This window comes from Sander vitreus, chromosome 20, assembly GCF_031162955.1.
Source record: "Sander vitreus isolate 19-12246 chromosome 20, sanVit1, whole genome shotgun sequence".
In the NCBI taxonomy this organism is placed as follows: domain Eukaryota; kingdom Metazoa; phylum Chordata; class Actinopteri; order Perciformes; family Percidae; genus Sander; species Sander vitreus.
Window position 1 is genome coordinate 19044289 of NC_135874.1, and position 21936 is coordinate 19066224.

At 40.7% G+C, this 21936-nt stretch overlaps 1 protein-coding gene across 4 annotated transcripts in view; it reads right to left on the bottom strand.

Moving 5' to 3' along the window:
• Nucleotides 1-2042: 2042 nt before the first annotated feature.
• The window catches only part of col12a1a (collagen, type XII, alpha 1a), a 56521-nt gene continuing 36627 nt past the window's right edge, over nt 2043-21936 (bottom strand). For 3 of the 4 annotated variants that reach the window (XM_078276956.1, XM_078276955.1, XM_078276958.1), the window contains 27 exons: nt 21662-21808; nt 21381-21497; nt 21103-21255; nt 20837-20911; nt 20594-20733; nt 20341-20464; nt 20086-20229; nt 19680-19844; nt 19367-19405; nt 19088-19226; nt 18196-18338; nt 17598-17707; nt 12397-12555; nt 12049-12126; nt 11081-11167; nt 10549-10602; nt 10059-10154; nt 9663-9716; nt 8713-8766; nt 8351-8404; nt 7566-7637; nt 7425-7460; nt 7258-7324; nt 6982-7164; nt 6092-6169; nt 4728-4898; nt 2043-2963 (listed from right to left, as the gene is read on the bottom strand). In XM_078276956.1, the coding sequence (XP_078133082.1) occupies nt 2815-2963; nt 4728-4898; nt 6092-6169; nt 6982-7164; nt 7258-7324; nt 7425-7460; nt 7566-7637; nt 8351-8404; nt 8713-8766; nt 9663-9716; nt 10059-10154; nt 10549-10602; nt 11081-11167; nt 12049-12126; nt 12397-12555; nt 17598-17707; nt 18196-18338; nt 19088-19226; nt 19367-19405; nt 19680-19844; nt 20086-20229; nt 20341-20464; nt 20594-20733; nt 20837-20911; nt 21103-21255; nt 21381-21497; nt 21662-21808 (2888 nt within the window). In that variant the 3' untranslated portion in view covers nt 2043-2814. Of the gene's footprint in view, nt 3835-4727; nt 4899-6091; nt 6170-6981; nt 7165-7257; nt 7325-7424; nt 7461-7565; nt 7638-8350; nt 8405-8712; nt 8767-9662; nt 9717-10058; nt 10155-10548; nt 10603-11080; nt 11168-12048; nt 12127-12396; nt 12556-17597; nt 17708-18195; nt 18339-19087; nt 19227-19366; nt 19406-19679; nt 19845-20085; nt 20230-20340; nt 20465-20593; nt 20734-20836; nt 20912-21102; nt 21256-21380; nt 21498-21661; nt 21809-21936 lie in introns of all 4 variants that reach the window. The other variant, XM_078276957.1, reaches the window with a different exon arrangement.

A 21936-nucleotide genomic window follows, 5' to 3' on the forward strand; every position in this document is an offset into this window, starting at 1 on the left:
GTATCTGATTAGGGGAAATTAAAATAAGTCTTTATAGCTGCACTAATCGATATTTTTATATAAACAATACATCAAATATGTGTAATGTTAAAGCTTGAAGTGATATATCCAAAGAGTATTATCAACCAGCTCAGTTCCCCTAAGCTCTGTATAAAGCATTTTAGCATCTTTAAGCTCATTGTTTTGGTTTTCAGGCTTGCAACTGTACTAGTTTTTAGCAGAAATATCTCCGATAAACCCACTGTATGCTACATGTCTAGCACTAAACAGCCAGCAGACACAGTTAGCAACTAGCTGGTGAACATAGTGGATTATTTAGCAGCTAAAAAAACAAATTATTCCCTGAGGAGTTCATGGAGACTGAAACTAAATACTGTGTACATTTTTACCTTGTGTTTGCCAGGGATCCAGACACATGACTCCCAAGTAAATGCTAATCTTGCTTTTTGCCTGCTGGATACTTATATCGCCATATCAACTTCATAAGGGAACAATATGTCTGTGTTGTGTTAACAGTTTGTTTCCGCTGCTCATGAGTAGTCAAAAAAAAACAATAAATGCAGGTTGAAGCCTTAATTTTGGAATTAAATGCTAAATAATGCCACCAATAGTCTGACCAACTGCTGTGGTAGAGACACTTTGTCTGGTGTTTGCGAGCAGACAACCGGAGATAAAACAGGTTAGTTCAAATCTGTTACAACCGCAGACTCTGGACCAGCCCACTTGAAACTCTTGCCACAAAGTGAACACAGATGCATGCTGGATTGTCAATAAACTCAAAGAAATCAGCAGACAGAAACCAGACAGGGTTATGGTGAGGATGGTATCAGGCATCACTGAAGACAGTCTATTTTATGTGAGTTTAGAGGGGAACACGATATGATTGGTCGTGGTGTGAAAAAAGGGAACTTAAAGGCTACAGCGCTGTCTCGGACAGTGTCCTAGAATGATGTTAAAATCTAAATCAGAGTCTGATGTTAAATAATATGAACAGCGTATCACTAATAACAGGTGTGAACATATTTCAACAAGGCCAGAATGTCTGAGAGCGTGCTGTGAGGTAAGTATTGGCTTTATAAAAAATCTGTGGAACAGCTTTCTAGACCCATAGACTATATGACCGTGTACTGCTAAAGGGAGATTCAAATGGCAGTTTTCTACATTTATTCTCCTGTAATCTCCTTTCTTTCTGTATGTGAAATGCTTGAGCACACTCACCTCCCTCTCCATTACGCCTAACATGTACCAGCTGTTCAGACACTCATACGTATTGCAGTATTGCGTATATGCAATACTGCCCCACTCTCATGAAATATAAACTTCAATACAAATCTATTTGAGGTGCTTCATAAATTGCTTGTGCAAATAAGAGTAACGAAATAAAGGATTTCCATGGAGGAATTCTATCATGTCTTCTTGTGGGGGCGATCTTGACCTTAATACATCACCGCACACCATCCTTATCTCTGGTATTTGTGCAGAATTACTCCTCAGACATGGTTTCCTTTCATGACAATAAACAGAAATGGCGTGAGTGGTTCCTTACCTCATACATCTCTCATTAGATATGCTTAATGGGTGGAAATCTGTGAGTTTTTCCAGCTGGTGTCTGCCCAATCTTATTCGCATTGCTTACTCATGGAAGTCTATGCAAAATCACTACAGCCTGATAGGATGAAAGCCAACATGTAAAAGACTGTGAAGCAGCTCACATGTTGGAAATGTTTCTATTCACACTCACTCCTTACTCTTCTTGTTGCCCTGACATAGACATTGTGGATGGCACAAAAATATTTTTAGCTGTCAAAATGAATCAAGGTTTAAACTTCAAAGCATATTTCTCTAGCCCTGATGTTTGGAAGAAACAGTTTTGTCACTCAAGATCAAATAAACTCTGTTTCGTCTGGAGGCGTTTAGTGTGAAAAGGAAGATGGTTGTGAGTTGTGTCAGGCAATGTTACTGTGAGAGATACTGTGAGAAGAGAGTTCTGTTTGAAGAATTAACAACAAGAGACAAAATGACTGGAAAGCTGAAACAAATGCTACATTTTCAGTAGTTTTATTGAAAAATGCCTCTTCTGTTTCAGAAATAAATAAGAAAATAAGGCTGTGTGGAATTCACAAAATGTGCAGTTAAAAAAAGCAAAGCAATTCTATGTCCATAGTCTTGCAACCAAATCCAAACTGCATTGATAGAAAACAACAACTATATTCTGACTTAGAAATCCTAGGTAAATATACAACACAAACATGCAATTCCACCTTTGGTAACAAAACTAAATTAAAATTAAAAAAAAGTTTGGTTTGTTACAATGAATCAGATTATCATTTGGTTTAAAGGCCTAACAAAACATCACAACGAACAAATCTTTGGAGATCAAATTAATTGTCCTTATTTTTTAACCGTTGGGAGTATCTGAAACAGCCTTACATACTGAAGTTTGACAAAAACAACATGGATAGTCTGAAAGTGTTTAAAAATATACAGTACACACTGTACTTTCTTCGACATACTTTCTGCTGGTTTTCACATGATTAGTGCATTACACATTGGAGTCCGATAAACACTTGCAGTTATATTACAAGCAGACACTTAAAGGGAACACTTAGCAAGCACACAGGTTTGTAGTGAACGAACATGTAAATTTGTATTCATCTTGCTAAACTTTCTCATGTCAAAAAAATATATGTTCAATATAGCCGGGGGTATCAAACCCATATAAGTAATAGTTTTGTACAAGAACCACTTCATCGTCACACATGTGATCATGGAAGTTATTTCAATATTACACTATCTGAGGACTCCTTATTGTAGCTATGATGCTATTGTTTCTGTATTGTCTTGTGGTAGCGATCTCTTTCCTCGTTGGATTCGTGAGTAACCGGATGATTGTATTGCCTCAGACTCTCCAGCTGGCTCCACAGGTATAGACTCTACCTCAGGTGCAGGCTGGAAGTGGTTGGCTAGAAAAATATTTGGGACGGCCAATCAAAAAAAAGGATTTCTTCTACAACTTTTCACATGCACAATTTAAATTATATTGCACTTTGGAATTTCAAACAAATACCTTGTGTCAAACTAGAGCTTCTTATAAAGTACCATAAAACCTAAATAAAAAAACCTGTTGCAAATGCGGTGATGACATTTACAATGAAATCCATCAAGCTTTTGGATAATAAGACGTAGTAAAATAACCAGCTCATACTACAAAGAACACATGGAAATGGCAGGGGAGCTACATTTAGCACTGATTTGGCCGACGTACACAAAGAACATTAAGATTAAAAGTACAAATGGAACATGCTAGAGCTGTCTAAGTCACGTTAGGCGTCGTGAAAATAGGTTATGCTGGTGGTAAGTAAGCAGAGGGTTATGTGGCACAAGCTCAATACAGATGTTAACTTGATTTTTAGAGAAATGTCCTGGTTCATACAATCATTTACAAGGCACAAACAATTAGTTTTATTTACACATATCACCTCTAGATTAACATTACTTTCAGTTATGAAATCCTCTTTGTTAGTAGTTGTTTTGGGTGGTATTTGTACATGCTCCTTCCTTCGTAGAAATGCTCAGTCTCTGTTTTTGTTTTTTTCCCCCAACGGTTTATGGTTCAAGATGCAAACAGGCCAGCAGGTTGCCATCACTGTAGCTTGTAGCTGTGAGATGATGTTAGTGCCAGTCTGCACCGTTCTGTTTTTTGTGTTTAGTGTTCAATAATTATGTCCATGGTGATTATCCTTACATGCCCCATAGCAAATGGGCAAACATCTCAGAAACAGGACTTCAAAGTGTAAGCGGCACAGTTGACTTAGAAGGTTTACTATGCCAAACCTGCAAACAGTTAAAGAGGGTGTGAGTTTACTCTGTGGAACAAAGTTATAAGCATCTTTTTTGATTTAATGTAAGTCATCATTAGCTAGAATGCTTTACATGCCAGTTTTAAAATTGTACATCAAATGTATGGAAGTATTGAAATAGAGTGGCTCCTTACTGAACATTCACAAACCCCTCCCCAAAGAGATTGTTTTAATCTAGTTTACAGTAGCAAATAGTGTTGCCAACTTGGCAACTTTCTCACTAGATTTAGTGACTTTTCAAACCCTCTTGGCGATTTTATTTCTAAAAAGCGGGACATATTGTATTGTATATATTCCTTTCCATGCATGCGCTTGCGCCGCGAGCAGCAGGCAGTCAGCCAACACAGCTACTAAGCTTTATACAAATTGTACCTGATGACGTCACCGAAACCGTTCAACCTCATCTGGCGACTTTTAGCGACTTTTGGAGCTAGTGCTAGCTACTTTCATTGGAAAAGAGTTTGCAACACTAGTAGCAGCGTAAACTAAACATGGCAGATCTGTCAGTCAGAAAAATCAATGGTCTCGGGCTACAAATGAGAAACCTTCTTTTGTCTACATCTGTCTGAAATAAAAGACCTATTGTTTCAAAAATGACTAAGAATTGTGATGGTAAATCTGCCTCTGTTATCATTTTACACTGCGCGGGTGGGGCTCCGCAAATGCTCAGTTGAACTTTTTATGTAAATAAGGTACTGTATAACAGCTTTCTGTTCAAAAATCACTACTCCGGAACACTTACATTCATATCTCCATATATTATCAAAGAAAGAAGTAGTGCACTGAGTTGCAAATAAATTAGTCTGCATACACTTAGTCTTTTATGTAATGTACTACCATGCAGGACCTAGACAGTGTTGAGTGTACCTGTGTATCCTTGTCCATTGTAAGGAATGCCAACACACTGAGAGGAGTCGCAATATCCAGGGGGTCCTGATGGTCCCCTCACACCTGGAGTACCCTGGCGCCCTGGTGGGCCACGAGGCCCAGGGGAGCCAGAGGCTCCTGGGGGTCCCGTTCTTGACTCTCCTGGTGGCCCTGCAAATGGGAGAGGAGGTGAAGAAGGCCAGTTTGAAAATTCTCTGGAGCTCAGCACAAAAACCCACTGACATCACCCGTAAATCTTCAGTGGAAATGATAGGGGTAACACGGGGCTGCAGCTCTGTAATTTGAAATTTTCAATGGCTCAATTAAAAAGCTTGACCAAGAAAAAAAAAAGTCTGTGTGGAGTTACCCCCCCCCCCCTCCAGCCCCGTCTGTCTAGACTGTAAAAACTCAGGATGGAATTTTCCCCCTCTCTCTTTTTCTCTTACTCACTTAAGTGAGCCCATGTGTTGTCAATGAAGCCACCGAAGAAAGCTCATTGTACAACAATCATATTCTCACATACATGCAAGCACACACACATGCACACACACATGCACACACGCACGCACACACACACACACACACACACACACACACACACACACACACACACACACACACACACACACACACACACACAAAAGTGAGTCATCAGTGTGTACTTCCTCCCACTGGTTGTTTCTCACTTCATTCATAGAAACAGACATATCAGTGTTTGGTGGTGTGGGGTCGACATCAATAGAAGGTTCCTAGAAGAGAATCTTCTATAATCGTGAGCTTTTTAGAGAAAACATTGGATATCAATTGCAACTGAGGAAAGGCTACGGCAATTGTTTATAAAAATGCATCATGACCATGTCTGAAGACGGACTGAAGATTGTCTAAACTCCAGACAGAAATTCTCTCCTTAATGATGAACATAAATACCTTTCATCTACTCTATGATATTTCACATGTGCACAGTGTTTGGAGAAGCTCAATATACATGAGACATAAATCCTTATAAAAGGTGAATATGTTTGGGGTCCCTCCAAAGAATTTATGCATTGCAGCTGCCCAACCGAAGGTGCCTGAGACATAAATACTGTAGGTAAATTCTGGCCTCTGGTTAGAATGCGTCATTTTAATTGACCCAACGGGAGTACTGTGTCCTCGAAAGGTCCACAAAAGGTAAAAAGAACTCACTGAAACTGTGTTTTAGTGTAACCATAACGTTGTAAGAGAACAGTGGGAGACCAGCAGACTGTCTGCAGAACAATGTTCAACACAAAATGTGGTCGCTTGTGTTCCTTGCCTCATTGTGATTGGAGAGTTGATAAAAATGGGTTATTTATAACCAAGAAATTGAGAACCGTCTGTATTACCTGGGGGCCCATTTGGACCTCTTTGTCCTCTGATGCCAGTTCCTGGAGATCCTCTCTCTCCCTTCTCTCCTGCCAAACCTACATAAACCACAGAAAAGAGGAAAAATCACTTTCACACTAATAAAGCATGTTTTCTGAAAAATCACCAATATCTGGAATTGAATAGAAAAGGAGATTCAGGATTGAATAATATACACAAGGTAATTCAGTTACATTGTTATTCCACTAATATTGGACCAACCTTACAGTCTACAGTCAATATCACCATGACCTTCATTAAATCATTGCTCACCATTTGCTTATTATTTCCCTGCTTGCTGCTTTGTAACACTACCAAAACTTAAACTAATTTAAATGTTTTTAAAGTGCTCATATTATGCTCATTTTCAGGTTCATAATTGTATTTAGAGGTGATATCAGAATAGGTTTACATGGTTTAATTTTCAGAAAAAAAACCCATATTTTTTGTTGTACTGCACATTGCTGCAGCTCCTCTTTTCACCCTGTGTGTTGAGCTCTCTGTTTTAGCTACAGAGTGAGGCATCTCACTTCTGTTCCATCTTTGTTGGGAGTTGCACATGCACAGTACCTAGGTAAGGACTACCAGCCAGTCAGAAGCACAGTATGAGGGCTTGCAGCTAGGCGAGCATTATAACGTGTGTTACAAAGTGATGCACGTTTGTCACGGAAGTAGGGAGTAGAATAGAGCTGTTTGGAGCAGTTTGTGAACAGTGTTTTTTGTTGGAGATGGTAAGTCCCTTTGGGGTGGACTTTGGGCTTTTTCACTTTGTAAACCTATAACATGCACAAAAAAGATATATAACACAATAAAATAAAGGGAAAAAGCCAAAAACCATAATATGAGCACTTTAAGATGAGAGAGAAATTACCTCTTTCTCCTGGACTTCCAGGTAAACCTGGGTTTCCAGGGAAACCAGTTCGACCAGTTTGTCCAGGCTCTCCGCGGGATCCCTGGTTGCCAGGAGGGCCGGGAGGACCGGCTGGCCCTGGAGTGTTGCTACGATAACCAGAAGGAATCTGGTTGAGCATCATGTCAACTCTGCTCATCTGACCTGCAAGAGAAGAACAAAATCAGTTGGATCTGATTTGATTTTTGCTTTAACAGCTTAAAAATTCCATTTAAAATCAAGAAATATTTCGCTCACTGTTTACAAGCTGTTCACAAACTTGTCTGGCAATGGAGCGCATCATGTTCTGGGACGCAAAGTCTCCCTGGGAAACAAAGACATTTTCATGAAGAGATGGCATTGCTTTTCTCATTGGTGATGTATTATAATTGGTATATGGTCATTTCATAAAACATAATACATACTCTCTCTCCTTTCTCTCCTTTAGGACCAACAGTCCCCTGTTAACGAGAAGAACAGTGTTAGAACAAGCAACAACCTTGTTCTCGCCCTCTCCTAAACATTGCTATGTGACCATTATTTGTGTCTTGGTATTCAGTACATACTGGGTTTCCTGTGTCTCCTTGTTTCCCTGGTTTTCCAGTCATTCCTGGTACACCTGGATTTCCAGGGCTTCCCTGAAAAGAAAAGAACACAGAAAGAGATTTTTTTTATTTAAGTACTGCACAGTAAACATAATTGCAACGTTTAACTTCTGCCCCCTGTTAACAGTTGTATAACAAGCTTTACGTTGAGATCTATGCTTTGACAAATGCAGTGGGAGGGGCGTGTGTCACCAGCTGCCAAGAACACTAAAGAGGAGATGGAAACACACACATGACCAACGGCCAACCGGGTATGACACACACGCATGCGCACGCACGCGCATGCACGCACGCACGCACACACACACGCGCACACACACACATCCACCACCAGGCACTGCTAATGGGTCTTGGAGCACTCAGGATGGTATAGTGCGTGTAAATTATATACTGGCATGTTGCCTATTGGCATGATGGCTGAATTAAGTAGATTCAGACCTCCCCAAACCACAGAAGAAGAAAATGAGAGGCATGCACCATCCTCGTAACAGTGGAGGGGCTTACAGACTACAATCTGCTTTTTTTAATTTGCTGTTCCAGCAGAGTGCATCTGTGGAGCCAGAGGAGTAATTGTTGCAGATATATCAGGAAAGAAGGCACGCTCCAAGGAATATTTATTTTGTTTGTTTCTGCAAAACACAAAGACACAGAAACAAACACACACACACACACACACACACACACACACACACACACACACACACACACACACACACACACACACACACACACACACACACACTCACCATGGGCCCTGATGGGCCTCTGGGTCCAGATGGTCCCTCCTTTCCTGGTGGCCCCTATGTAGAAACAACATACACATGGGTTACAACACACTGGAGACCCATATGCAATACATCAGTGTCATGACTTTATATTGGTTTCAGCCTTGAGTTTGTCTTTTATTTATAAGTTAATGGCTCAATTATTTTGGCTAATGCAAGTGAGAACATGCAGTACGACTGCAAAACCTACATGCCAGTTACTTCTGTACACGCTGAGCTAAGTGGGTGATCACATTCAAAACATGTGCTTAACTAAGTCTTGGATCCATTTGTAGGCTTTAAACAGTGTGTTTATACTAAGCACGCCTGGAGGTAGACCTTACCCGCGCTCCGCTTGGTCCAACGGGGCCCAGAGGACCACGTTGTCCAGGAGGACCCTGGGAAAAAAAAGCAGATACACTTCATCAAATGCTAATGCTCAGGAACAACACATTTATACAGCTCCCTAATGCATCTGTTGAACTAGAATTTACAGACTAAAATCCTGCAGTTTCCCAGTTCTTTAGCCAAAGATAATATATCTTCTTGTTACTAAAAACTGGAACATTCCCTCTTGTACCAGAAATCTGAATAGACAGTGCTGTTATGCAGTAATAAGCTTTATTGTGTAAAGACAATGTGAAGATCATAAGAACAGGACTTGCACCTCTCCAGTTGAATGGTAGGAGTTGGCTGAATTACCTCAGCTGGATGAACGCTTGCTCAGCCAAGAAATGGCCATGTAATGCCAGCCCACTCAAAGATCCCCTGTATTGTATAATCAGTTTAAGCTGAAATTTTAATCTGCTTCTGACTTGATGGAGCAGTGATGTCAATAACCCCAAAGAACTTTGAACTCTGAATGTTATGGTAATGGTAAGTCTGGTTTTATTTGACTTTCATTTCCATCCAACACGTCCACAGAATGACATCTACTGTAAGTCAATTGCTCAAACTTCAGACACACTCACAAGTCTTTACCAGGTCACGATCGTCTTCAATTACAAGGCTGGGGAAGAACATGTTCCATTCCCTATTTCCCCTTTGGTAACAGGAGTCTACTCTGCGCTCCATAATAATTTAACTGCATCACTGGCCTTCTACTGTTTGTCAATCAAGAGGCTGATTCGAGAGTGTGTGTCTCCCTGAGGATGGCATGGTAAACCTCCCACTCTGAGTGTGGTTTCAATCTCAGCATGTGGACCGAATCCAGGCTCCAGTAGCAACGCTGCTCTCTACGGGTAGTCTCCTGTTTCCTGTTCATGAACCACAAAATGAGAGGGGGAGTACTTACTTGCAAGCCAGGAAGGCCCTGGTCTCCAGAATCTCCCTTTGGTCCTTGGCGACCCTGAAGGTGGAGGAGGAAAAAAAAGAGAGTTTTACACAAAGCTTTAGCCTTTGTTTTATCCTTTTTAGTCTGTGATTTGACAAGAACATCTGCAGGTAAGAAAATAAAATAGCAGACTAGCTGGATAGAGGTAGATGGGAGTGTAATGTGTTTTGACTTTTTTGACAGCTGTAAATCCCACACACTGGTGGATCTGCACCAAAGACACACAAACTGCACTTTTCTGTCAGCATGAGCTCTAATCATTTGTGATGGTGTCTGTCATACACATTAAACTCCATATCCCACAAATTCGTAACTATCTCTTCCCTGGCTGGACTTTTGTAGTGTAGGTTAACTTACAGGTTCTCCAGGCAAAGACAGTCCGTTAGGGCCCTGTGGACCCGGTGGTCCCATTGAGCCTGGGGGTCCTGACTCACCGCGTGGACCCATTGGACCCTACAGCATTACCAGGACAAAAAGCAAATTTGTTTCATAGCCACGTTCTTACAAAAGAACAACGCTAATCAGACTTTTTATTGCACAAAACCAACATCAACAGTGGAAATGGGTACTTGACAAAGACCCCCTTTAAATCAAGTTGATGAAAAATATAGGCTACAGTCAATTACCAAAGTCAGATGTGTGCATTTTGCTTTGCCTGATGGTGTAAGCCAACGTAAGGCTGTAGCAGTAATAGCTTCTGAAGAACAATGGCAGTGAGAAGCGTGTGGATTTAGCATTATTGATCATGTCAGCAAGCTTCATTGGCTATGAACTGGTTCAATTTATTAAGTTACAAATTCAAAGCCTGTAAAATGAGATGTGCTTAGTGATGTAAGGCGGTACTCACAGAGTTTCCGGTTTGTCCTCTATCTCCTCGTGGTCCTTTAGAACCTGGGCTGCCCTGGAAAAGCAAGGAGCCACAAACAGAGAGTGAGCGTAACAACAGGAGCAGATTCTAAAATCCCTAAAACCCCAAGTCGTCCTACCAAATCCACAGAGGGGCTTAGTGAAGTTACCATGCACACATATTCCAGACGTCTCCTTAATACTTTTTTCACTGTTGTTTTTCCAACAGGCATTTATCTTTTGACACTTCTTCCTGAGCCCACATTTCTTTGCATGCTACTGGTCTCATCCTCATCTGCTCTTTCTGACGAAAAACAAAATACCATTTCTGATGCGAAGGACATCCTCAGTCTACTGAAGTTCAAACTGTATAGCAGGCAAATTTCACCTAGCTCATTATAGCTGCATAGTCATTGTAACACTAGCAGAGAAACGTATGGCATTATCATCATCATTATTAAAACAGACAGAGATGGAGGAGGTGAAGATAGAGGACAGCAGACAAGGAACAATGATCGCAGGAATGTCTTTACCGAAGGTCCAGGAGGCCCCTGAGGGCCAATGCTGTCCTGTGTGCATGTGCAAGAGTGGGGAAGGGATGGACACTTGGCCTCATCTCTCTGAAAAGGAAGACAGAAAATGAAGAAATTAGAAAAGCATAAACATAAATGCACACATACATTTCACACCCACCCACTGATAATTGGGACCATGTCTTGGCAATCAGAATCAAAAATCAGAAAGGCGTAAAAGAGAAAATCCTTGCTGTAATTTTGTGACAGCATCCTGGCAAACTGCGGTTTTGACTTCACTTGGAATTTAAGAAGAAGTTTAGAAACCCAGTAAAGGTCATGATGGAACAGTGGTTCACGCAGTCAGCGTGGGGCTTCAAGTCCAGATGCTCACTGACAGCTGCGAACTTTGTCCACATTTTCGGAAATGAGCCTTTGACATAATGAGTTATATAACACTGCAATCATTGACGTGATGTATTATTATCTGATGCAGATTATATATGAATTACTCTTAATTGGATAAATGTGCATGTGTCTGGTATTTATCGTACTGAATCAAAATAAAAGTGATTTACTGTCTGCTCCATGGTCTAAAGGAGCACTTGTTTTCATGTAATTGGGAGATCGTACTGGCAACAGTCCGATTAGCACAATTACACAGACAGGATGCAAGGTTCAATTCAGTTCAGCTGAGGCACTCTATTTTTAAACTGCAATCTCGTTATCAGCCTTGCATTTAGCCTAATGACTACATACCAGCATACGTAAACATCTGAGAAGATATGCATGTATACACTATATATATATATATATATATATATGGACTACTGGACTACTTTTGATTCTAAGAACCAACATTATTCATGGTCTTTTCAGCTAAAAATGCAATTAGACCTACAAGTACATCAAAACATGAAAGAAATCTACAGATGGCCCTTTGACTTAAGTTTGTTGTAATATGATTCTATAATGACACTTTTTCTTACTGTGGCGGGCAGGTCGCAGCATCTGTCTCGGCTGATCCAGCTCAAGCTGCAGATAATATCAAACATCTGGAGCTGGAACTACACAACAGAAGAGGGGTGTTACAAATGGCTCCCATTCTTGATAAAAATGCACATTGTTGAAAACAGAACAACATCAGTCCCTCAGAGAAATAGAAAGATGGAGGCTTTCATGCTTCCCAGCAGTCACTGGGAGCAGTTAAAACTTAATTGTGCATCTACGTCACAAGTGGATTTGGATATTCATTCTTTCGAAAGTTGTTGGATATTCTTCCAAATGTGCTTTTCCAAGCATTTTGCATTTTTCATAAGTTTCTTTTTTTCACTTACTGTCGCGGATTGCCTCTTTCCACCTCCAGACTTGGCCAACTTGCCAAGAACTTCATAGCCGTCCAGTGTGATGTTGTTGGCCTCCTTGATGGGCTTCTCTGCCACCTCCTGGCAGTCCAGGTTGAGCTTGACTTTCTCTGGAGAGATGCTGATGTGGAGCTGCAGGAGGGAGAGGATGGAGAGAGGGCACAATTAACAAAACGTTCTTGTCTTCTCAATACTTCACAGTTGCCAGCTTTGTTGCAACACAATTACTTGGCAAAGAGTACTAAGAACACTGGAGCTTTTGAAAAGCTAGGTTTGGCATTCATTTGTATTTTAAAAGGGCATGATTACCCCTTTAAAGAGAAGGGAAATTTAAAGAGAAAGTGCAACCATAAAGCCAGGAAGAACTTCATTGAACCTTTTTAAACCATATTGTCTAAAGCTCTTAAAGATGCTGATACTGTATTCCACATAATTGTGGAATGAAGTGTTTAGTCTTTGCAGAACCATGTTAATTATAGATTCTGATATTACCCCAGAGTGGTTACTGATTTGGCATGGGACTGCTGTTTGATGCCTCAACAGATGAATGGACCATAAAAAAGGAAATATACAACAGTTGGCATTACTATGCAGCTTTAAAGCTGTAGTCAGTGATTGTATAACAACACTGAATGATAAAGTGCCAGATTTCGAAGTTTCCTGAGAACGCTGCTCCACATCTTGAAGCAATATCATTTGCGGTATGCCATCAAACGTCCTACACTTTCCATACTTTCCCCTCACTGTTGCAAATTTTCCCCTGCTCAACAGTCAGACAAGCTTTCTTTATGTCAGGAAAAGCAAGCTACCATTTCTTTCTACAAAACCATACCAACCACAGACTAGGCCATAGTTGTTGGCAACCAATCACAAAATTACAGTTGACTTCCTTGGCAACAGAACAAACTATCTGGTGGACCACAAAGAGAGAGGGGTGTCGTTTATCCCAGGGTCCTGGCATGGATATATTATACCATGATGCTCCTGAGGGCTTACCAAAACAGCTTTAGATGATATACTGGGATGGCAAATAATGAGCATGTATATATTACCTCACTGACCAATGAGTAAACACAATAAAAACACAGTAGTTACTGGAAAATAAGGCCACAGAAAAACTAGCTTTCTAGTGACCACTGCTTCCCTCAGTTGATGGTATTTGGTGCTAAGTGATCCAGTCCTACTGCAGCAAAGTGTTGACAGATGAACAGTTTTCATTCATCAATTATTAAGATTTCACTGTGCTTCACTGTGTCAATACTCAGTCAGAGTCCATATGGTAAGATTTCAGACTAACACCATCCCCCGCTTCAATACACATATTTCCATGATTGCTATCAGATTACATCTTATTGTTCTTGGCTCTGTCCTGACTGTTCCTTCGTTTCCATAATCCTGAACCTTAATTCCATGCATGCACTAATAATTAGGTGTGAGTCTTCTCTATAAAAAAATACATCATTAAGTTAGCTTTTATTGAGCATGAAGGGAAATACATGATCATAATAGATGCAAACAGTGCTGTGACTGATCATGAAATCCCCAGTTGGGCTGATTATTTTCATTGTATCATTCTAGATGTGAAGCTGATCTGGCACAAGGCACTGTGAATTTCTTTGGTAAGAGACGTTAATATATAATTTCCTGTATTCCTTGTGTGTTTTTTACGTTCAGTATGTCTACTTGTCCTGCTCACAGAAAGAAGACGTCTTTGTGTCTCAAAGAAAGTCGTCACAAATGAAGAGTACAATGAGTGCAGTCAGTGGACAATTTGGCAAAAGCCTCCCTCTCTGTCTTAATGAGGGTATGCGTATATTGGCACAGCCTTCCCAACAGAGTCCCTGAAAGGAAAGTTTGAAGGATTGAGTTCAAGACTTTTTAAAGAACAGTAAGGTTGGTGTATTTTTTTTTTAGCATGGAGGCATACTAAAGACCACTAATCAGTGACTACAGCAACATACACACTCATACATCTACCAATGTAACTCTGAAGACATGACTATGGCTTGTGGAAAATGTCTTCTTCACTTCAGTTAACAGGGAGGTTCCCTCACCAGGCTCCCACCCTTCGAGTGTGGGAGGGGATTCCCTAGTGGGCTAGTGAGTGACTAGCATCTGCTATAGTCATCTCTGAGAGCTTTCCCACATGTTCTATTAGAGGTAGACCACGACCTCTCCAGCCCGGGTTACTCTTTATTAACTAGCCTGAGGAGGAAAGCCAAAATCTGCAAGCACTCTTTGACCCAGCACTGTGGCATGAAAGGACATAAAGTGCATTTAACACTTGACAAATACATAAACTGCAGTTCAAGTGACACAAATTCTTAATGAAATCAAATTTGGACTTGAGGTTTGTGTCAAAATTCTGTAAAAATTAACTGCCAGGAAAAGCCATGATTAAAGGCAGCGAATATGCAGTATCAAACAAACGCTTGTACTGCTAGTACTATATGAAGATGTACTGGAATGGTTGGTAGTTGGAGCTGAAACGATACGTAGATTAATAGATTACGCGATTGACAGTAAATGGATTTGTGATTGACAGAAAATGAATTGGCAATAATTTGATTGCGGATTGATTTAAGTAAGCTTTTAAGCAAAATGGCAACATTTCACAGGTCCCAACTTCTCACATGTAAATATTTTCCTGTTTCTTAGTCTTATATCATAATGCACTGAATATCTTTGCATTTTGGACTGTTGGACGGACAAAACAAGGCATTTGAAGACGTCACTACGATCTTTGGGAACATGTGACAGGCATTTATTTTTACCATTTGCTGACATTTTATAGATGGAATAATTATTTAATTAATTAATGAAGAAAATAATCTGTAAATTAATTAACAATTAAATTATTTGAAGCTTTACTTCTTTAGCCCAAAACTCAAAGGTCAACATGGGAGTGTATTGGGTTTTGTTTTGTTTATCTTCACACATGGACAATTAAGCCCAACTGCTATTTGTGACAACCATCATCATTGGTCACTATGGTTTCAGCACAGACAAACACACACTTTATTACAAAGGTCACTCTGTAATAGCCACGGACAAAGTGTTGGGAAACCACAGACAACATGTAAACACACACCAGTACAGCTGTTCGGCAATGGCACTTATTCAGCAGACCAGTAAATAAGCAGCTAGGTAGACCGCTGCAGACTCGCCAGCTCATGGAACAACAACTACTGCACCACAAACTAGCCACCCTGTGTACATTCAGACTACAGTCTCCACCATGGCCACAGACTAGAGAACACACACACACACACACACACACACACACACACACACACACACACACACACACATACACACAGGCTGCTGTCCAACTAGACCAGCAGTGATGTCATTTACATCTACTTCCTGACCCAACATTTTCCAGGGTCCCATTCATTCATGAAGTTACCCTACAATTAGTGTGTAGATGCTAAATGGTCAAACTGAAAAGATGTGATCTGGGAGCCAATATATCGCTCGCATCTGTTCCTATTACTTTGTAATATCAGGAAGTGGTCAAACTTTGATGTCAGATAAGACCCTGGTACATGTCCTCGGGAACAAAGTCAAATGCAATTGGACATGACTTTTAGCACATTGCAGCCAGTCGTTTTTCCAGAGATGAATCAAGCATCTTAAGTCATTCAAGGTTGGTATGAAAATATACTGTACTTCATTGTTCTAGTCTTTACACCCTACTGTAGTGGAACATAACAGAGGATGTTTTATATTCGCTGCTGCTTTGAGTTGGATTTAAAGGGATTTGATGTCTCTTTTTAAGTCTTTCTGTGGCCACAAGGGACTATATACTATAGAAATACTGTTTACAGTTGTAAGCTTGGAATGTGGGCATAATGTAGTGGTTAAACCACTGAAAAGAAACAGAGGCTGAAATAACACCAATGTAAGTGATTACTTCAAGTTAGATGAAGGTTTTGACTGTTTTTTTTAAGAGTAGTTATAATAGTAGTAGTAATAAATACTTCCCAAAGGGAGATTAATCTTAATTTATTTCATGAAAGACAGAGCCGCTGATGGCATGGATTCATTTCAGAGTCAAGAAAATGTATCACCGGGACAGTTAAAAACATCTGTATTTAACCTTTTAATCCATTGCTTACAATGCGTGCTATTCATGTGACCACAACTACTAAGTGTCCTTAATCCATCTGTACAGTCTAATCCCCTTTATTATTAGAGCTTCAGCAACAAGTTTAAAGGGACACTCCACCAATTTAACTTGTAAAGTTCATTGTACTCGTCCTGGTCAGTGCTACTCAGCCTGTGAAAACAGCTATGTAATGTCTTCTGTGGCTTTGGAGGCTCTTTGTCAAGTCTAAAAACATAACCCTGATGTTATCAGGGTTATGTCAGACTGGGCTTGAAACTTCAAATGTACTGTATACTGTAACAGAAAGCCTCAGTTACAAACTGGACGTGGAGTGTGAAAGTCATGGGTGTTTACCACTTTAGGGAAGTCTATATATGCTATTGAGTTACATTATGGGAAATGTAGGATCCAGTACTTTTGGAGATTGACCCATAGTAGGGACTAAAAGTCAGGATATTCTGGCCACAGTTGCATTGATTTTCTTTACACTAAATCTCTGGAGAACATCTTTAAAGAAATACCATATAATCGGCTTATTTAGTTACAAATATGCAGACTTTCGGTTCTATTCTTGAAATGCTTTATGCCATTTCTTAACCAAACTCAAGCTAAACCCAAATTAAAATAGATCCCGTCCCCTGACTGGTGCTATGGTTAGGGGCAGACTGGTTTGGAATTCACTTAACAACTACCAGGATAGTCTCCAGTCTTGATGACAAATCATAAAAAAGGGGCCCAAAAACCTCTTTGACACTCTTGAGATGGATAGCAGGGAACTTTTGACAGTGAACACGATACAGCTACATAGCATTAGCTGTTTGTCAATATCACATTAATTCAGCCAACTTAAATAAAGCATAAAAGTCACACCGAGACATATGAAATTATTTAAAACCAATATATGTGAAAGGAAGTGAAAAGAATGAAAACAATCTTCTGTATGTAAAAGGATCTAAAGAGGATAATCAGCCCACAGGTGACCACAAAAGCTTCCCAGTCCTATTAAAGCCAGACTTAAATAATATCACTATGTGGTGAGCCCAGAATCATGCATTGTGTTTACCTTGTGGAAGCTCCCATGGAAAACCCGCTTCACTTGCTCCTCATTAAATGTGGCTCTCTGGATCTCTCCTCGGGTGTCCTTGTTGTAGAACGTGATTGTTTTGCTGGAAGCTGAAAAGAGAAGAGCCTTTGATGAATCCCTGACAGTGTGTTACGATGCAGTGGCACGCAAAGCACAGACAGGACTATAGAGAACACATGGTTGTAGAGAGCGGAGAGGAATAAAGGGAAGGCTAGAAGGGATTAGGTCCATGCCCGTAATTGTTTGCTAGCATTTACCACGTGTGTAAGCGCACATTTGTAAGAGATACTTATTTAAAAATTAAGGCGTTCTATTAGAGAATAAAAAGGTCGAGCCAAATCCAAAATCAGAATGTAATTCAGGGCAGTGGTTATATTTACTTCAATGCTTCCATGCCTTATTTACCACCTATCGTATCTGACAAAGATGAATTAGTTTTGGCTGCCTGTAAATTAGGTAACAGAGAGAAAGAAAGCAGCCTACGTTGTTAATAATGAGTTTACAGCTGTGTGTATGTTGGGTAAGGTACAGCAGCTTCCCCCTCCAGCTGAGGGCCACAAGAGGATGTGAGGCTTACGGTTGACGGTGACCCCGACCTCAGGGTTGTTGTTTTTGTCTGCAATCTGCCAGATATCAAAGGGTTCAGAGCCTGTGTCGGGCAGCAAGCGGAAAAGCAGGATGATGGTGTAGGATGGGGGAAGACCCTCTGGATGGATCTCCCTGTTAGCGTTAAAAACATACATTGTGATGAGTCATGAGTCAGAGCTGTGCCCTCATCACACTAGCAGTCAGGATATCAATGTTAGAAATGAATACCAAGACCATTTAGTCTTGCTACAATGATACAGCACCCATTCTGTCTGTCACATCAGCTACAGAACCTGTAAATGATTGCCAGTTTTTCCCCTGGCCTTGCAGAAATTGCCCACATATTGAAAGTATTTTCTGTCCCCTCTCCTTTACTGCAGTTCGAAGTGTTTCCATTTGTGCACATTATGGCAATGGCTGTGCCCAGGCACACAAAGTATGCATCATTATAAACATATTAACTAAGTATGCTGAAGACATTTGGATACTTCTTCCGTTCTAAAATTGCCTTACACCAATTAATTGAGGCCAGATAAAGGGATAAAGCTCTTGACTCAGGGGTGATTAGTTTGCTCCCAGCATGACATTGGTGGGAGGAGGGCCTGGTCCAGGAATTTTATAATTCTATGACCAGGTTTTGTTGTTGCTGCTAGCACCTTATATTCCACAAGCAGCAACAAATAGTGCTGTGGGCTCATTGCCAAAGGGCACTGGGGAAACCCCTATGACTACAGAGGCTATTGAACATCATTATAAATAATGGCCGTGGGCTGGGCATGATTATAGTTCACAGGAGATAAGTCCAATAGGCTGGGAAAATGCACATAGTGAGACTCACACTCCCTCTGTTTGACACATAAAAATACAATGTAGTCTCTTACTTGGTGGGCTGGTTTAGGAAGGAATCCTTGTGCAGCCTATAGGCAATGTAGCTGTTGAAAGAGCCCGTCTCCATGGACACACCGTTTATGCCAGCGAATGTTCGGTCTGTGATATTGAACGCTTCCAGCATCCTGAAGCCTGAAAGGGATATAAACAAGAGATGTGTTGAGAGCATATAAATAGCGAAACCTTCTTATAGCATAGCATAATAGCTAATGCCAACAAACTCTGGAGGGATTAGTTCATGTGCAAGGTCTAAGGTGATTCTGTATGCTTACCAGGTGTTGTAAACCCATTGATGTAGATCAGAGGGCAAGCTGAAACAGGACAACAATTTGTAAAGGGTTGGAAAAACAGATTAATGCTTAAAGAAAGTGATTCATGTCTGTTTGTACATTTCCTGGCAAAAGATCAGCTGAAATGTGTGGCAATGGGTGAGCTTCCTGTTACCTCTGCAGGTGCACTAATCAACCACAACAGAAGTAGTTACAAAAAAGTAAAAAAAATAAATGAATACAAAAATATGGAATTCTGGAATTCAGAATTACTTAACTATAATGTGGCTTTGTGATATATTAATGTCTGCCTTACTGGAAGTGGCTGTTTCACAGATGAAGGTGATCAGGTTGTCCTGGATCTTGGCAAAAGCATCATAGTCGTCCACCACAAACACATGTCTCTCACTGGGCTTGCTGCCGATAATTCTCAACTCTGTCATGTCCACATCAGCCACTCCAACCACAAACACACTGTAGCCTGTGGGGGCAAAAACACAAAGACAATTGTTATGCTTCCAATAACTAGGGGCAGTTTTATCAGTGCAGGGGTTATTAAATTACAGTATTAAATCATCCATAAAACTGTGGCTCTGTTGAAGGAAATCGAAGTTTGGGAGCAAACTTGAAAATGGATAATTCAAAACAGCTCTCCTACATACAGTATGGACTGTACATACAATGCACATCAAAATTACAATGATTAATAATGCCACACATACCAGAATGCTGCAGTTTTTCTGCACTCTTCTTGACTTCATCCTGGGAGCGTCCATCTGTTACCACCACCAGCACCTTCGGGACGTTCCTCCTCATGCCACTGTCTGAGGTGAACACCTTCTCATAAACATGCTTCAGAGCAACGCCTGGATAAAGGAGGAGGATGAGAAGAAGGGGAGAGGACAAAGAACATCAAATCTGAAGAATTCATCTTCTTTTTAACACTTTGTTTGCTAAAATGCCACTCAGTGGTGTACCTGTCTTGGTGTTGCCTCCTCTGTAGCGCACAGCCTGCAAAGCTGATATCACTATGCCCTTGTCGTGGTAGGTGTTCAGCTTGAACTCTGTCTTGGCATCATCACTGAACTGCACAAATGAAACCTGTTCAAAGAAAACAAAAAATGATAAGAGAGTGATAATGACAAAATACCTTTTTCAAAACATTGCATAAGGTCAGTTTGTCTGTACAGAGAAATAATAATGAAAGGCACCACCACGATTTATGCTGACCTGCATGCCATCAGGGCTGATGACATCAAAGGCTCCAGTCATGCTCTTGACAAACTGGATGACCTTGTTGAAGCTATCATCTCCAATACTCCAGGAACCATCAATGAGGAAGACCAGGTCTGCCTTGGCACCTTTGCACACTGTGGCGCATGTAAAATGATGTTAATGTAAAGCCTTAATGTCAGCTAAACCATAAGAATTATTGTTTCAGCACACAGATGCAAATGTTAAAGCTCCCCTCACCATCTAGTGCAGGGGGGAATGGTGCTGGAGGAGGGGGGGTGGGAGGCTCGGTTGGCACCTCTGTTGGTTTGGGCACTGCACGAACAAAACAGAAACACATGGACAACATTTGAATGGTCATACTACACTGTGGCTGGTGGGGGGCATATTTGTATAACGTAAAATAAATTGGAGGTTCCAGTAGCTTTTACCAATAGGCTTAATAATGTAGCAGCACTGTCCTCTCACACATTAGCATTAAACTGGCGTAGAGGGTGTCATCTTACATGTCCTCTCCTTTACTTTGACTCCAGGTCCCTCCAGGTTGGGAGTTTGGGTGTACACTGTGGCTTCGTAGAGAGAGTCAGGGGTCAAGCCATCAAAGCAGTGACTACTCTCCGAGCCTCTGACTGTGATCTCCTGAGCTCCACTCTTGGAGGCTAGCGGAGAGGAAAAAAAGAAAGAAGAGAATACAGATGAGACAGATTCAGGTTGCAGTAATCTAACAAATTTAAAGTCTACGCCAACAAGGCCTTTATAGTGCGTAATTGAGTAAAACACTTACTGTCAATAGGATTGACTTTGAGTCTGTAGGAGGTGGCTGCTCTGTGAGGGGTCCATCGGATGCAGAAGGACTCATAGCCAACATTGTAGGTGGTGAGGTCTGTCACATTCAGGTACACTAAAGGGAAGCGGTATTCTTAGTATTCTAAGTATTCTTAATAGCTGTATTCTTTCACAAAACCAATTTGCAAGATAATGAATTGGCAGTTAAAACTAGAATCATCCATTTAATTTTGTGCAGATAAACCTGTCAACTAATAATTAATAGCATCATCAGCTTACATGTGGTGCCTTGTCCAATTAGAGGCGCGCTGAGGCCTGTGTCGTACTGTGCCAGCACCTTCAGGTCATAGGTGGTTCCAGGTTTCAGGTTATGCAGTTGGTGGGAGGTCACGTCTCCAGCAAACACCTCCAAGGACTCATCAGAGCCTGAAAGGAGACATGAACATAAAATGTCTCCATATGTGTTTATATTAAAAAGAAAGTCCCTCTGATTTTATAAATGTTACTTGATGAACCATTAAAACATATTTTCTCAGTAACTAACATATTTATTC